This window comes from Xiphias gladius, chromosome 19 (genome assembly GCF_016859285.1).
Source record: "Xiphias gladius isolate SHS-SW01 ecotype Sanya breed wild chromosome 19, ASM1685928v1, whole genome shotgun sequence".
In the NCBI taxonomy this organism is placed as follows: Eukaryota; Metazoa; Chordata; class Actinopteri; order Istiophoriformes; family Xiphiidae; genus Xiphias; species Xiphias gladius.
Genome location: NC_053418.1, coordinates 24904415 through 24918059, shown reverse-complemented (window position 1 = coordinate 24918059; position 13645 = coordinate 24904415). Strand labels below are relative to the sequence as shown.

At 41.9% G+C, this 13645-nt stretch overlaps 1 protein-coding gene across 1 annotated transcript; it reads right to left on the bottom strand.

Annotated features, from left to right (window-relative positions):
- Window positions 1-1008: 1008 nt before the first annotated feature.
- On the bottom strand, window positions 1009-13645 carry cds2 (CDP-diacylglycerol synthase (phosphatidate cytidylyltransferase) 2). Its single transcript, XM_040154739.1, has 13 exons — window positions 13427-13645; window positions 8907-9049; window positions 8042-8138; window positions 7490-7587; window positions 6680-6819; window positions 5930-5988; window positions 5102-5184; window positions 4783-4870; window positions 4463-4531; window positions 3741-3893; window positions 3451-3570; window positions 3004-3107; window positions 1009-2673 (listed from the first exon to the last, which is right to left on the bottom strand). Exons 1-13 carry the CDS (start codon window positions 13496-13498, stop codon window positions 2538-2540), a joined length of 1362 nt encoding a protein of 453 aa, XP_040010673.1. The 5' UTR covers window positions 13499-13645; the 3' UTR covers window positions 1009-2537.

Here is a 13645-nt window from a genome sequence, read left to right as displayed (position 1 = left end):
TCCCTGCTACACTGACTACTGAATGACTGTTTATATTGCTGTTTCGACCTATAACAATGAATACTGAAACAGTTCTGTCTGGTTACGTTAACACCTACAGTATTACACTCACGCCGCCTCCACCGTGCATTTGGTTTCGCTGACAAGAAGAAATGAATTCTTTTACCTGATTGGATAAAAACAAAATGCTGAATGTGCACAAACTTGATGAGGTGATTAACTGAGTGTGCTGGGATGACTACAGCCAAATCTTTGTCTAACCAGAGGTGGACTCACCTACACTGAATATACTTTAGCTTTTTCTGCAGCGCCCTCATCTCCCCCTAACGACCCAGAAACTTGTAATTAATTAACCATTTGGAGATTTACTTGGTCACGTCAAGATAAACAATCTGGGCCTTTTCTATGTACCTATCGGATGTTTTAAACACAAGCTTCGTGAATTTGCTGTCCAACTGTTGCACATGGTAATCTATCAAGACCTCCGTCCGTTTGACTTCAAATGGAGTCAATGGCTCAAAATAACAAAACAGTTTGTGTTGGCAGCTTTAAGAGTATTCCAGCAATTTAGTAGTGCACTTCCATAAAGCTGGGGGACTCGCAAGAGACAGATTAAAATAAGAATCGCCAAAATTGATGCAGCTGAGGCCGAGATAACATGACCTTCAGTGGATAGTAAACCTCCCACAATGCATCTCAATAGCATCTTTCATTTGACCCTCCTCACAAATGCCCACACTTTTGAAATTCCACACCCCTCTTTGTCTCCGAGCGCATTCTGAGATATCTTGGATGACATCACTATGACATCATCAGGGTTATTTTGCCAGACTTTTAAAAAATCCTGCGGAGACCTTGTAGACATGATAGAACTGTTTACTCAGTTTGAGTAGTGCCCATGTTTATGTGTAAGAATCACTGCAGTGCCCCTTTGACATCTGCCAACATAACTATAGACTGTAGGTGAAATTCTTTTAGAAAGCTTGAAAAACAGAAATGAACCAACAGTAAGGGAGCTTCAGCTTTTATATTTTCACCACCAAATCAAACAAACATTTGCCAGTGGCATAAATATCACAGAGTCCTACTGCAAACCCTCTGGGAATGAATACTGGTGTGCATACAGTAGCTGACTGTATTGCCAAACACAAACTAAAGCATCAGATGCATGGTAACACAACTGGCACAACTTACAGCAAACGTTCCACTCAAACAGGTCATGTAAACCAGTGATAGTCACATATTCTGCTCCAAAGCTGTGAGCATGGCGAGGTTAGAACGCACAGAAGCAGAAACTGGTGTTTCTGCCTCTGTGTAGAACATCAACTGTGCCTTATTTGCACTGATACAGAAAGTCCCATCCCAACAGTGTCAGAAACAGAGGCCATAATGAACAATCCCACCACCTCACTTAACATGTGTAAAATCTTAAACAGCTCTTTGTTACAGATAAAAAGTATTAAACACAGAACCGGTCAATTAAACCAAAAAAATAAAAAATAAATACATAAAACAATACTGCAATCTATCTCTGAGAATCTTTCAGCTTTTGCCATGAAATAGCAACCAGGGGAAGGGAGATTGTTTCCAGATTGTGCCCATCCCTCTGGCCTTCAGAGATCTGTTTTCATTCACCACACAAGACCATCTTTCATGGAGCACAGCTACACAGCTCCTTAATGCGCAAAACCACCAACCGTGGGGAAACATCTGACTCAGAGACCGGATTCTGCGTTTGTCAGATTCAATCAAATATTTCAGTGTAACTTCACTTTTCATCTTACATTTCTGCATGATGACACATGGTAATATGATGACAATGATTTGGCCGAGCATGAGAGGCTTTGAAATGTTGAATGGCAGCAAACACAGGAAAAAGACGCGCACACATAAATGCACACAGTAGATGGCAAGAGTGAATTCAGTCTGAATAAAACAGACACGGACTTAAGATATAATCTAACATACCAAATATAAAAACCATCTATTAATAAATAGAAACAATCACAACAAAGAAAATTAAAAAGTATCTTTTCAGGGGGGGTGCAGCTGAAGTAACAATACAGTGAGTAACAGGGTTGACGGCAGTGCATTAAAACAAAAAACAAAAAGTACAATAAAATATTAACACACACTAATAGGTATATAAAGGATGTCCTGTATACAGGTAGAGGTGTACAGCTGACCAACACTTTGTTGAACGGTGTGAGAAGATACAAGTTGGCTATGATGGAAATGTGTAACAGTTCAGTAATTCACAACTCAACCTGAAAACACTGCTGTCAGAAATATGATTCACAGACTATATGAAAAAAGAACACACACGACTCTAATACCCAAATAAAATGGAATGACGCAAAGCTGTAGTTTTTTGTGGTTTTCTTTGTTGTTGGTCCTTTTTTTTTTTTTCCTTCAGATGTGTTCTCGCTCACACAAAGCACTGCGATACTCCCAGACCTCCAAGGCTGCACAGAACCCTCGGGTGCTGCCCTCCTGTTTCCCCTTCAGGGTGAGCCGGTGTGTGGGTGTGGGCAGATCTAGGCGACGGCCTCCTCCAGCGCTGGCAGCAGGCCCTTCTCTGTCAGGTGGGCCTTCAGGGAGTTGAATATGTGGAGCTGCTGATCAGCACGGAGGGCCAGGAGCTGCTGGATCACCTTGCTGGGATTGGGGCCCCTGAGAGAAGGCAGAGAGATGATCAAACACACATCCTCTCCTGAAAATCAACTCAACAGAAATGAGCAACCGTAACTAGGCATGGCAGGAGTATCGGGCTCATATTTCTCAACATGTTGATCGTTAGCATGTACGGCTAACTAGCTTACTTCCTACAGTACTCAAAACTTCTGAGGCTAAGAGTTGCCAAAGAAATTTGAAATGCTTATCTGCTGCGTAGAGCATTATTTGAGTGCACACGACGGCGTCGAGGACAAAATCTGACAATAAGCAAAGGTCAAACACAAAATATTTACATGTCACCATTTCATTCAGGTGCTGTGTGTTTACCTGATGAAGCTAGCAATGTAGACATTAACAAATGTGGCCATGAGGTACTGGCAGTCGAATCTGTCCATAATGCCGCCGTGACCCGGGATAGTGTTGGCAAAATCCTGAAAGGACAAGGGATAGTACACATGCTTGGACTCTTAACATAATATAAAAGACAGAAAAGTCATTAACAGTAATAAAATAAGTTAAATAAATGTGTACATAAGAAATAAATATATAGAATATTTTGCATGTGATCAAGCACAACACACATTATATTCTATGGCTATGTCAGACTATATAAAAGGGTTTTTTTGAGCAGGCCAACCCCAAGGCAACTATGCAAATATGAACAGGATAAGACTCAGACAGCCGCAGCAGACTGAAAGTGGAGTGGCTCCACATGTGCGCTGATTGATTACTGAAGGCCTAAGGTCATCTCTGGATGGTGTCCTGCATCTCTACCTTGATCTTGAAGGCCCTCTTGAAGCCACTGGCAAAGAACCCACCAAAGGGTCCCACGATGGAGGCAAAGCTGGAGAGAGCAATGCTGTGGATCTGGAATGGATAGAGGCGCACTGTGGTCTGTGGAGACAACAAGGAAGGGTTAGCTCACAACAGTCACACCACACAGGGACCAGCAGCAAACAACATTCAACCAGTGTTTTACAGTGGGACTGTCCAATAAAGGGCTCTTCCAATTTTTTTATTTATTTATTTTTTTTAAAATGAAGGAGGCTGCAGGTGAGTCTTACCCATCCAGTCACAGACTCCAGGATGCTGGGCAGGGCATAGTCCTGGAGCTGGAAAAGGTCAGATGGCTCACAGTCCACCTGGAAGCTGTTGGAGTCATTGTTGAACTCCACTGGACACACAAAGTAGCGGTAGCCGGCCATCACATAGGAGAGCTGGAAGGTGAGCAAGCTTAAGTTACTCGCTAGTCACATCACTTACAGCTCCAACACTAACCTGCTGGATACAGCTTGTGGGAGAACGTCAGGCCTTACACGTCAAAGTCCATTTACTAATCACAGGGTGTACTAATCAGCCTGTGAAAACAGCTGTATTATGTCTTATCTGGCTGTGGATTTATTCAAGATAACACTGATGACACAAGATATACGCAAACTATTTGGTCTGAAGATTATGAAATAGAAGAACCCTTTTCACATTTTTGTTGTCTTCATAAAAATATACTGCGTAAAAGTACTTAGAGTAAACTGAGTCACCAAGCCATGCTAGCACATATGGCAACATTACATTACAGCAAAAGGGTTACTGTATATAAACATACAATCAGCCGTCAGACCATGAGGCTCTGTTTCATGAATGTGTGAATATCTAAGGACTTTACAAAGGACATTTAAGGATTTTAGAAACTTGTGGGAGAACGTCGACACGGTGGTGGGAGGACCAGAGCACACAAAGGGCTAAATTCTCTATAAAGGCGTGTGGTGAAAAGGAAATGACATCTTACCATGATGCCAAACACAATGGTGGAGAAGAATCCACCAATGAATCCCTCCCATGTCTTCTTAGGTGACAGCTGCAGCAAACACAGTCGAGGTGTGGATACAAAGTTAATATATCACCATGCATAATGCAAGTCTGTACTGCGTTTGCCACACAGTACAGACTTGCCTTTGCATTACAACCAAAACTGGAGAGGAGAATAATCTTCAAATAACAGGTAGTAATTTATTACTAACGTGTGTGTTCTCTTGTTGCAAAACACCAGACATCTGGTGCTTGCATAATTGGTTTACAGAGCTAAAAAGAATGATGATACAAACCAACCTTGATAAGAGGGGTGCGGCCAAAGAAGAAACCAAACATGTAGGCCATAATGTCATTACAGATCACACAGGAAATTGGCACAATGAACCTATCCAGACACAGGAGAGTTCACATCAGTCATTATAAGACTAAATTAAAATATGTTTTATGTGTAGTGAGGCAATCTGGAAAAGTGACGATTTAATAGCTAATCGTCCGTACATGCTCAAGACAAAATAACATAATTGCATTTCAGCATAAATAGATTTTATTTCTGTGTATTTCCACTGATTTAGTTAAGCTGTACAGTATAAAAGGACACAAAGCACTGCTCACTTACCAGATCATCCCCTCAAACAAGTTGTGAATGATTAGGTGAGACTGAGTCACCACAATCAGCAGAGTCACATGGGTCCAACCAAACTGTGGAGAGAAGATTAACCAGCTATGTTTACACTAGGATAAGTTTATTTTTGCCTTCGGCACAAAGCGTTCTTATCTTGATAATGACAGAGCTTATTTAGAGCATAACTCTGAATATTTCTTGACAGCCTGGACATAGAGCAACAACATTTCTGAGACAAATGATTTCTTGGTAATACATTTCTGTAGGAGAATGACTTAAGGTTGATGTGAAGTTTTTCCTGGACAAACTCTGGTGGCAACAGACAAAATGTGACCGGATAATAGCTTCATTACTTCCAGAATGTGAGTGAAAAATGTGGACAGTGTAAGCACCTGCTCCTCGACAGTAGGAACTAGCTGTACTCCTCATTTCCTCACTTACAGGCAGCAGAGGAATGGACAAACTCAACTGTCAGGTGGGAGTGTTTGTGTAGGTGCAGCTGTAAAAGTGTCTGTGCTCTGCAAAACCTCCCCAGGATCAATACTGAACCAACTACTGACACAAGAGCAGAGGCTGTCTGTCAGTTGGTGAACAAAGACACATTCTTCTGTCTTGGGTCTCATCCTCTCTAATGACAGACCAGCTTCTCTGGCTACCACGAGTAACTGAACACAGTTGGAATTATCTGTGTGCCAGACATTTCAAGGAGAGCAGTCTCTGGCCCACTTCTCTGTTTACTTGAGGGCCTGTATTTTAGCCAGCCTCATCAATAACCCAGTAGCCTTGAGGCTGGTGGCCGGGAGGTGACCGGGTGCTACTTACCATGTAGAACTGAAGACGGTAGTGTTTCTTCACCAAACTCAGCACAAACATGCAAAAACCTGCAACAACGGGACAAATAATGTATGAAACACCTTAGAGGGACATAATCAGAAGCCTGGGAAGCTAGTCCCTTCACGAGTTTCAGATCGACATTTACTCTTTTCCAACATCTTAAAAGATCTCATGACAAAACACTGCAGATTTGGAGGTATAACACCATTATCTTCACACTGAAGACATGAGAAAGCAGGGCCATTCAGTTTCACCCTTAAACTAGTGGCAGGGGGCAGGGTGCTTCCTTCCTCACCACATCCTGTTTGCCATCAGTTAGCAGCTAAAGTACCACTGAATTACTAAGAGACAACCTGCAGCACAGGAAGTAGGACTTCTCCAGTTAGCATGGTGTCTGAAATAACCAACTTTGAAGTATTTAATCTAATATGGTTCACCAATCAGGGCCCCAAAGTTTTCAAAGCTGATATTCTAAATTTTGACATTCAATTTTTGATGACTTTTTTCTGTCTATGCAGTAAAATGTACTATACTACAACAAAATGTGGAACAACGCTGAACAACCTGAACGAATACATTCATCTTTTTGTGGCCGACTGGCAAGATGATGTGATGCATTTACAAAATAAAAAGATAACTGCACTTTGGAGGAAGTTATTCCATCCTTTCCACACACCAATATGAGAATAGACCTTGATAGGCTTTATTTTCAGTTCCAGTCTCTTCTAGTGTTTGCACCTGTGAGGTAGAGGGCAAAGGAGATGAAGCGGTGGTATTTGCTGAGGATGCGAAGCGGCTCCTCCCTCTGCACCAGCGTGAAGAAGTAATCTGTCACCGTCTCACCATAGAAGAAGTAGTTCACACACAGCAAGAAGTACCTGTGCGGCAAAAGGTTGGAGCAAAGATATTCCTCTGACAGCAATATGACAGCAGCTACTCAGACTCTGAATTCAGTATGCCTGCAGAAAAACCAGTAACATGCTGCATTTTGGTGCAAAGATGCATCATATTTCTTGCAGGGATTTGACAGTGGAAAAGCTCTGATTCGATAAAATCTTGAAAGGAATCTATCATGTGACTAAACTGTGCTCGTAGACTCGTGCAGAAATAGCACAAATAGTTTGCCCTTCCAAAGTGCTAACTGCACATAGTGCTTTGACTTTTCTTCAGGTTTTTCAGGCACATGGCATAGTGAATGTCAGGACTCTGCTATCTATCACACTGTACCAGAGGTTTTCAGACTATGAGGGGTGCCTCCCCCGGGCGGTGTGGAGAGACTGATATGAGGGCACAGAGTCGGACTTTGAAAACCTCTGCTTCTATATTCTACACCAAACACCACTGATGATTCACAGTATTTTTGCCATTTTTAATGATTGCCTTAATAATCTTCAGTCTACTCAAGATTTAAAACAGGTCAGAAAACAAACCTCAGGAAGTCTGCAACAAAACAGGAGACAAAAAAATAAGAAAGATGCAAACAAGGAAACTTGCTGCGCTCATGACACCTCTTTAAAATGTGGGACTGTGCAGCATGTGTATCCTCACCAGCTCAATGTCCTGAACCAGGGCAGGTGGTAGGAGTGGTAGACACTGTAGCCAATGGTGATGATTTCTTGGAAGCACTTGATCTGAACACAGAGGACCTGCACAGAGAAACACTCTGTCACCAGGGATGAAACTATTGGGAGCATCAGAACTGTGTGTCTGTGTGTGTGTGTGTGTGGGTGGTAGAATGTCTTGTGGCCTGCTGTCCTACTGACACAAAGTGGCTGACAGGGCCCATTTCGAGGGAATTCCCAGATGACAGAAGCAGCAATCCTGTTATTAGAGAGCCAAGATCCAATTAACTCATGAGATTACATTTTTTCATTTGTGTTCCAAAGTTCCAAAGTTCCAAGCATATAAATATGAGACCATGGCTTAAACATTACATTTTAAACCATGAATTTTGTTAACTGTTATAACTCTTTTTCCCCAGTGGTGTTTCACTCCACGGGAGCTACAAAAAAATACATGATTTCCCATTTTCTGTTGGACAGCTCAGCTCAAACCCCGTCCAACCTTTTGCACAGCATCTTCAGTGTTGTTTGTACTCACAATCATCATAAGCACCATGGGGCCCAGGTAGATGATGAAGAAGAAGAAGGAGATCATGGCTAGTGTGAGGATGCCTCGTACCCACCAGTTCTTCCATCTGAAAGAAGCACACAAACACTTCTGTTCAATGCCAGCTCGAAGTAGAATAAACCAGAGGTTAACAATCAAAACCCAACATTTGGTTTACAAATGGATCCACAGAAAAGTAAAAAAATAAAGATGAAAAATACTACTTTCTGATTGGCTGGCAGCTGTACACTAGAATTGTAAAACAGAAAACACATCTGTTTTTTTTTCACATATCAGGACACCTCAATGTGCATTATCCCTTACACATGTTGTGCTGATTCATTATGTGTATTGTGTAAACTGCCTTGTTTGTGTCATTCTGAATATATTTTCCAGAACTGCAGCTTTGAAAACAATAGTGTGACTGTGTCCATACACACACACACAACCCAAGTTAGATATTATTAATGTTTCTTCCAGAAATACAGATCCTACGGTTTAGTGACTTATATCCGCTGTTCAAAGAAAACTATGGGTGAGCAGGGATTCCTCTGGATGAGTCACCTCCACATGCGTACAAGTCCTAAGATGAATTCCAGGAAAAACATGGGCCCCTTGTTTAGGTTAGCAGCTCTACATAGAACATGTAGTGACTAACAGAACAACTCAGAATACCAAACTCAAAGCGGTCCCTTAGATAATGAGTGTCCAAAAACTATAGATATTTTTATTTTTGCTGGCCATCATAAATTCAGGGCAAGTTTACTCAACATGCTCAACACTCTGGTAAACAGACAGCTGTCATTACTGCACACAACACTCAGCAATGTGGTTCTCTCTTCAACAGTAAGCATACCTTGAGGAGAGTCCAGACAGGGCCTTGTTTAGAACCTCGGGGGTGTCATCAGGAGGGACGGGCACCTCTGGGACCCCTGAATCCACCTTTGACTCGCCGTCTAATACCCCATCTTTTTCCACCTTCAGCTCACTGTCTGAACCCTGACACGCATACAGACAGGCGGGAAAGAAGACACGGACATTTAGTAAGGATAGCAACAGAACCACAGGAGCAACCAAAGAATCACCAGAAACTATCTTTTTCATTTCATATACATTGATATTTTAGATTATTCCCTCCTAAATTCATTGAGAAGCGATGAAACATTTCAAGCATGGCTCTTACTTGTATATTAATATGACATTCAATTAATTTTGCTCCAAAATGTCTACTTTTATCTCTTTGCTACTATCTATGAATATGGCATTTGGCATCTGTATTTACATTTTTTCCAGTAGCACAGGGCGTATGCGGCTAAAGGAATGTAAATGAAGCTCCTCATTTCACAATGTAAACAGCCGACTAGAACTTACTGTACTGCCATGGGACGGCCTCAAACTAAAATCCCATGATACTGTATCTGGGTTAGGTGCATCTTGGTATTTCTTGCCCTTTACAGCACAAACACACAACACATCTTGCACCATTTCTCCAGCGCTTTGTTCCCCACAGAAAGAAGGATCCGCTGCCTCGGATGAGAATTTTCCTGAAAATACATTTTTCACTGTTTTGCTTAACTTCAATCAGAACAAACTGTCTGAGCTGGATACAGTAATTTATCATGAAACACACAGTGGGTATGGTTCACACTTGAACATGTATTTCTCTTATGTAACTTGTAATACCACATAATAATGTTGTTAGCTAATGATAGCGCACTTGGCTTTGGAACTAATGCAAGGTCATTACTGTAGGCAGTAAGCTAGTAAGCAAGGCATGCTAACGTGTGTAGCTTACATTACAGCTGTCAGATACACTGATTTGTCCAATTGCCTTGCTGCGTCCCTGTTTTTGGTTTTGGAAAGGTGATAGACACGGGCACAGTGCTCCAACAGGTGGAAAATTCAAAGCTTCACAGGCTTGCCCTGCCTAGTCAGGTTGCTACGCTATCATTGCTGAATTGTATTTGTCCGGTCCTTTCATAAACACCCTTAATTAAAAAAATACATATTTTTCTCTATACTGTAAACTGATATGTACTCAAACAAATATTGATATGTCAGTGAACAAATAGCCAGGGGTTCGTGGTATCACAGGTGGACATACTGTATTAAGCAAACAGCAGCAGGACTGCCAGTGCAGGGTTGCGTATGGGAGGCTGAACACTGCGCCAAATCGTCTCCCACCATATTGTCGATTTTTCAGAACCATCTGTTCACTGATCGATGCCTGCTTAAAAACATACTGCTCTCTGCCTCGCCATGGAAACAATAACCAAAGGAAGGATGTCATCAGATGGACGCAGTTACACACAGTTACAGCTCCTCTGGTGAACACAGAGAGGTTTCCTCAGGTCGCTCTGCCCCCCCCCGACCTCTCTGCAGCTGGTGACCAAATTAGGCTCACAGTTCTCACCTCACACTCACACGACAGATGGTCAGCTTGCTGTTCTTTGACACCCACTAAGTCTTACACACAGGCTTTAACAGTCAGACACCGCTACATTACTGCAGCTGGATATTTTCTATATTAATAATATACCTTTGTTACTTTTTGCATTAACAGCATGCCAGTTATTTTGTCTTATCATTTAACTGTGCTGTCTTATTTTATTTTGTGCCTCAATCAACATTATATGCCTTTACAATGGTGACAGCAGACATACTGCAAAGACTATGCTGGGGACATTTCTGTCATTATCAGCTTATTTTGACCTGTCTTAAATAGGTTAAAGTTGCTTGGTATAAGTCTGTGATAATGTAACCACCTCATAGTTATGTTTTTTATTCATATAAATCTCTGGTACGACAAATGAATAAAATGAGAACCATAACACCATATTACATCCATATTCAATGTGATGGTTCATTCAGGGGTCTCCCATGAATTCCAGGTTATGAAGTTGCTTTGAAATGATAAACCAATATACTTTGGGCAGTGGGCACTTAAATTGCATGAAATATGCTCTGAATATGATATGATATAGTGCAATTTTCAGTTTCTTGAAAGATCTACCTAATCTGCATCAATTGGGGAACCAGCCAAATTCACAATGAAATAAAAAATCTGTACCGACAGATCCAAGCACTTCATATTTGTGTACCGGTGATTCAGTTTGACAACAATATTAACTGATTTTATGACAGTATATGGCAGCTCAATTTCTTGTTCTTGTTCACATTATGACCAGGTACTTTCAGTTTATGGCATATTTTTCTGGTTATTACTAGATAACAAATTATTCAGATTTTTTCATTATAAAAGGAAACTGAGCACAAATCTGCTGTACGGATTCAGCTGAGAGATATAATATTGAGGCTGAGGATCACATTTTGTCATCTGCAACAGTCAGTTTGTGTCCCCTTTTGTTAGTGTCCCTAAGCAAAACACTGATTCCCGGTTAAAGCGAAAAGGGAAACATTTCATTGACTTTCCTTCAAATTCTATGAAACTCTTACAAACTAGTTTGCACTAGTCAGTAACTGTCAAAACCCGCCAACTGAATGCAGAAACATGCGCAAGAATACACACACACACACACAGACACACACACTCATTTTCCGCCTGCTGGTTTCTATGGAGACAATATCCGTCATTCAGGATGCTTGAGTTAAAAATAGGAGCTCATTTCACATAAACCCTCTTCCCCTTTCATGCGTTCTGGTAGATAAGGGGCAACCCTGAGTGTCTTTATTTTGTTTATCTCAAATTCATTAGAACAAGCTAGATGTAAAGCTGTGAAATGATGAGCACAATTATGTTCTAAGGCCCATCTTCACTGGGATTTCAGAGCCTTTAGACCAAGACATCTAAAGCCAGAGGAGTGTGGGTCCTTCACAAATAAAGCAACAAAAGGAAAAGATGAGGTTTGTCATCCAGACTTTCAGCCGTGTTGTGCTGAACTCAGACACAAATATTTAGAGCAACTCTTTTGAAACGTTTTGAATAGCCTAAGACCACGCATGATTTCGGTTGGTCATTCAATTTGATTCTCAATCTACTCTTTTTAGGCTCCACTTTTTACTTGGTATGATCAGGGTTAGAAGATCCAGTAGATCAACTAATTTACCTCATGCTGTGGATGATTCTGTGATGTTGTCTGTGGTCCTCCCTCACCTCAAGCAACCATGACAATTTCCTATTTCCCTGAATTCCCACATCACCTTGCAGGACACTTGTTGTGAATAACTGATTGCATAACCCAACAACTGCTCCACATTAGCACCACAAAAGCAACTTCAGTGAGTACTCTCTACTACGCTATTCTGAAACACATTACGACTAAGAGAAAATTAAATAAAAAGCGGCATATTTAGAAAAAAGCCCTGATCATGCCCTGTGTGGTTTGTTGTTGGGATGGAGCTACTGCCTCGACTGCTTCCCCATCTGCTTTCCGCCTCTCTCTAATCTTCTGTAATCATGTCTTCTGGTCCTGGATAGATCCCCACATCCATTCCGCCATCACCACACATCTCTCCCGGCGCCGACTATTCACTGGGAAACAACTATTACATCCATGTCGACAACATGGCTGTGTCTCTCTCTCTCTCTCTTGTGTTGCACTACAACGCGCGGTTAATTATAAGAGAGCTAGAGAGCAGAACGCCTGAAGCGGTTGTTATTGCGGTAGCAGTCCGACCAGCCAAGCTAATGCTGTTACACTGGCTGGGCCCATGAGCCCTAGCCGTTTAGCAGTCCCACAGTAAACAAGCTCCAGCGGCTGACTTTAGCTGACGCTGTCTGCAAAACAAACAGCTAACAGCAAAGACACTCTTCACCAGTTATGGAGCGATTCGCCTGAGACTTTCTGAACGCTTATGGAGCTCTGATGGGGGACCGTGTCTGTAGCTAGCTGCAAACGTCTTACCAATCATCAGTCAAATACTTCACATTTTACTGTTGCTTTGCTTTGGCAGCAAATAAAGAAGCCAATTCAAATATATAGCTTAAAGTTTTTTAGTGTGCGAGTAGAGCCATTCCGTACGTCAGCATATATCTGATGAAGAAAGCAGAGCTAAATGCAATAAAATGTCAACTTTTGCATTTGGCTTGCCTGGCGTTTCCCACCTGACCCACGGTCAGGAAGACCAGAAGTAGCATCAGCCAATCAAGTCTAAAATGTCAGTAGTTTGGCGGATGATTTGTAGAGCGAGCTTCAGTGGATTCTAACAGGTCTTTAGTTATAGATGTTGGTCTGCTAAGCAAGCGACCGTGTCCAAAGAGAAACACGTTAAAAACCCTGCGTTTTAATGGACTTTGAGATGACTTTTTCTATAGCTAACGTTACACGAGCCACTCACATTAATGCCTTAGAATGGCTGGCTAGCTAGCGTTAGCATCAGCTCCAAATGGCAGGACGGCGTCCTAGCTAACGATACCTTGTCCTCTGACGGCTGCTGTTGTAACGCTGGGTCAGGGTCTCTGGCTCCGCGGTGCCTTAGCTCTGCCATCTTAGCAGATCGTCGCCTAACGACAACAGCGAAGGTGCTGTGGCTCCGACACACAAACTTGTTATAAGAACTGACAGGTCTTCTGCTAACACTCAAGCTAGATTTCGCATTGGTACACTTTTCACTCGAAGAACCCAATGGTGTCGC

What these genes read in the sequence shown, in the direction of transcription:
- cds2 (XM_040154739.1), bottom strand. Translation starts at nt 13,498, where the DNA reads ATGGCAGAGCTAAGGCACCGCGGAGCCAGAGACCCTGACCCAGCGTTA. An exon ending in CTTTGCCCTCTACCTCACAG is followed by an intron (nt 5,989 to 6,679) that starts GTGCAAACACTA and finishes CCGTTGTTGCAG; the next exon opens with GTTTTTGCATGTTTGTGCTG. An exon ending in TTGTTTGAGGGGATGATCTG is followed by an intron (nt 4,871 to 5,101) that starts GTAAGTGAGCAG and finishes GTGTCTGGATAG; the next exon opens with GTTCATTGTGCCAATTTCCT.